Source organism: Athene cunicularia (assembly GCF_003259725.1).
Source record: "Athene cunicularia isolate RWA chromosome 4 unlocalized genomic scaffold, athCun1 chr4_part1, whole genome shotgun sequence".
In the NCBI taxonomy this organism is placed as follows: domain Eukaryota; kingdom Metazoa; phylum Chordata; class Aves; order Strigiformes; family Strigidae; genus Athene; species Athene cunicularia.
The window spans coordinates 2158103-2160578 of record NW_020799098.1 but is presented as its reverse complement, the minus strand read 5'-3'; the positions used below and the strand labels follow the sequence as shown (position 1 = coordinate 2160578).

Here is a 2476-nt window from a genome sequence, read left to right as displayed (position 1 = left end):
GAAACCTCCTGCCCAGCCCCATTCCACGGGCAAAGATGGACCAGTGTCAACCCCAGGCAGCTGTCTGCATGATGTCCTTGGAGTTTGGTCTGCTTACAGGAGTGGTGACATGGGGTGAGACAGACGTGATGAACAAGGGGAATAAACTGCAATGATTTTTGTGAAAGGACTGTCCTATTTGTGTGCATGTTTGGAATAGTGTTTCTCCAGGGGAAGGGAAGGGAAGGGAAGGGGAAAGGGGAAAGGGGAAAGGGGAAAAGGAAAGGTGAAAAGGAAAGGTGAAAAGGAAAGGTGAAAAGGAAAGGGGGAAAAGGAAAGGGGAAAAGGAAAGGGGAAACAGAAAGGGGAAAAAGAAAGGGAAAAGGAAGAAAAGGAAAGGGAAAAGGGGAAAAAGGAAAAGAAAAGGGGGAAAATGCAAAAAAGAAAGAGAAAAGGAAAAGGCATTGAAATTTTTTAAAGCAAAGCCAGCCTGATTAGTGTGTAGCTGCTTCCCTGCTCCTCGCTCATCAGGAGAAAGCATTGACATTATTTCATTGCTGCATTTATTCTCTTCCCCCTAACAGAGACAGACTTCTGTCAGCTCTGAACACTCCTGCTTTTTTAACGAACAGGCTTTTTATTAAAACAAAGCAAGTTCAGCAGCAGAGCTGGACCTTGCCGTGTGGCCTGGGAGTGATTTTGTTTTCTAGCCAGCAGCTCTGAGTTGACGAGGGCCATGGGGCAAAGGGTAGCTCGTAGGGGAGCAGTGGCTGGTGGTGGGGGGTGAGGGCTTCAGAGCAGAATTTGTTTGCTTGCCAGGGGGTAACATCAATCATCAGCAGCAGGATTTTCTCTGTCCTTTCTGCATTGTCACCCGGTTTCACACCTGGGGAGGGTGGGAGGGTGACCAGGGAGGTGGTATAGCTGAAGGCATGCATCCCATCGGCTGTCTGCCTTCCCTGAGCTCCTTACACAAACCAGTCTGGCTCAGCGGTGCCAGCATAAACCCAGACCAACCCCCCAAGAAAGCCAACGTGTGTGTCAGATCTGGATCTGGCCCACTGGCTCGTCAGTGCAATGTCCCTAATGACGCAGGATGCTATAATTAGACCCATGGAGGTGCTGACTTGCCTGAATCTTGCCAGTTTGCCAGATGGGCTTACCCTTTCCCTCCTGACCCCAGGTGTGGGTGTTGAAGCCAGAAAATCCTCACAAATGTGTGCACTGGGCTAAACCAGGGTTTCTGGGGACTTGGGATGGGGTGGGGGAGTTTCTGACATCCTTAGCCAAGGCACAAGTCCAGGGATCAGCAGAGCATCCCATAGGACTGGGCTCCAGAAGACCCCTAACCTGGATTTTCAAAGTGCTTGTGGAGTGTTTTTTGGTTTTCTTGAATAATTTTATGGTCCAGCCTCCTTCCACAGAAGTCAGGTCATGGATCGACCCTCTAGGCTCTGTTCCTCAAGGCAAGGAAGAACAGTGTGAAGCAGCTGCCTAGAGGAGGAGGACTGAGTAACTTAGAAAAGTTACTTGAGAAAGGACCTTAAGCCCAATTCTTCCAAATGGACTGAGGCACCTAATTCCTACAGAAATCGCTCAGCAACCCCGTGCACCTAGAAAACGCATGCTGAGGCACTGACCCAACTGGGAACATGATTCTAGTGGCTCTCAAACCTCCAGAAACACCCTTATATTCAACCCCACCCAAACACGTGGCAGGTGCCTTGTCCTCCCTTACCTGTCCACGCTGATGATGCACAAGGTCATGATGGAGGCGGTGCAACACATAACGTCCATGGCGATAAACACGTTGCAAAAAACCTTCCCAAAGAGCCACTCTCCCCCCACCAGGTCTGTGATGGTCACGAAGGGCATGACAGCGAAGGCCACCGACAGGTCGGCAGCTGCGAGGGACACCACCAAGTAGTTGGAGGGCTGCCGGAGCTTCTTGACGATGCACACAGAGATGATGACCAGCCCGTTGCCAGCGATGGTCATGAGGATGATGATGGAGAGCACCACACCGATGACGATCTTCTCGGTGTCCCCATAGAGCAAGATCTCCTCGCCGCAGTCCGTCGTGTTGGTGAGGTTGGAGGACGGCAGGTCTGGCTCGGTTGGGACGGAGGGTTCCTCAGTCATGAATGGATTCGGGAGTGATTTCTGAGCCGGGTGCTGCTGCTCTGCGTTCTCCACAAAGAGAAGATGGTGATCCAGAAACCGCCTGGGGCTGACCCTTAGCAACATGCTCTGAGCTCACCGCAGCGGGCAACGGCACGAGTTTCCTCCCAGCGATGACACCTCCAGTGACAAACCAGAACATTTTCTCACAAACGGGCTAAGAAAATAAAATATCTCCCCCTTCCACACACCCCCCCCACCCCCAGCGCTTGCCTCCCAAAGCTGCGGCTGGATCTCACGTGCTCAGCAAGAAGCTGCTTCCCAAGTCTGCTTCCAGACACACAGTTTGCTGGAGGATGCTCAGAGAAAGCTCATC

The 2476-nt window shown here is 51.8% G+C and overlaps 1 protein-coding gene across 1 annotated transcript in view; it reads right to left on the bottom strand.

The window, feature by feature from the left end:
- Window positions 1-2276, bottom strand: part of LOC113479423 (5-hydroxytryptamine receptor 7-like) — a 9520-nt gene extending 7244 nt beyond the window's left edge. Inside the window, exon 1 of the mRNA XM_026847321.1 lies at window positions 1718-2276. Coding sequence (XP_026703122.1) covers window positions 1718-2226 — 509 coding nt within the window. The 5' untranslated portion in view covers window positions 2227-2276. The remainder of the gene's footprint in view (window positions 1-1717) is intronic.
- Window positions 2277-2476: the final 200 nt, after the last annotated feature.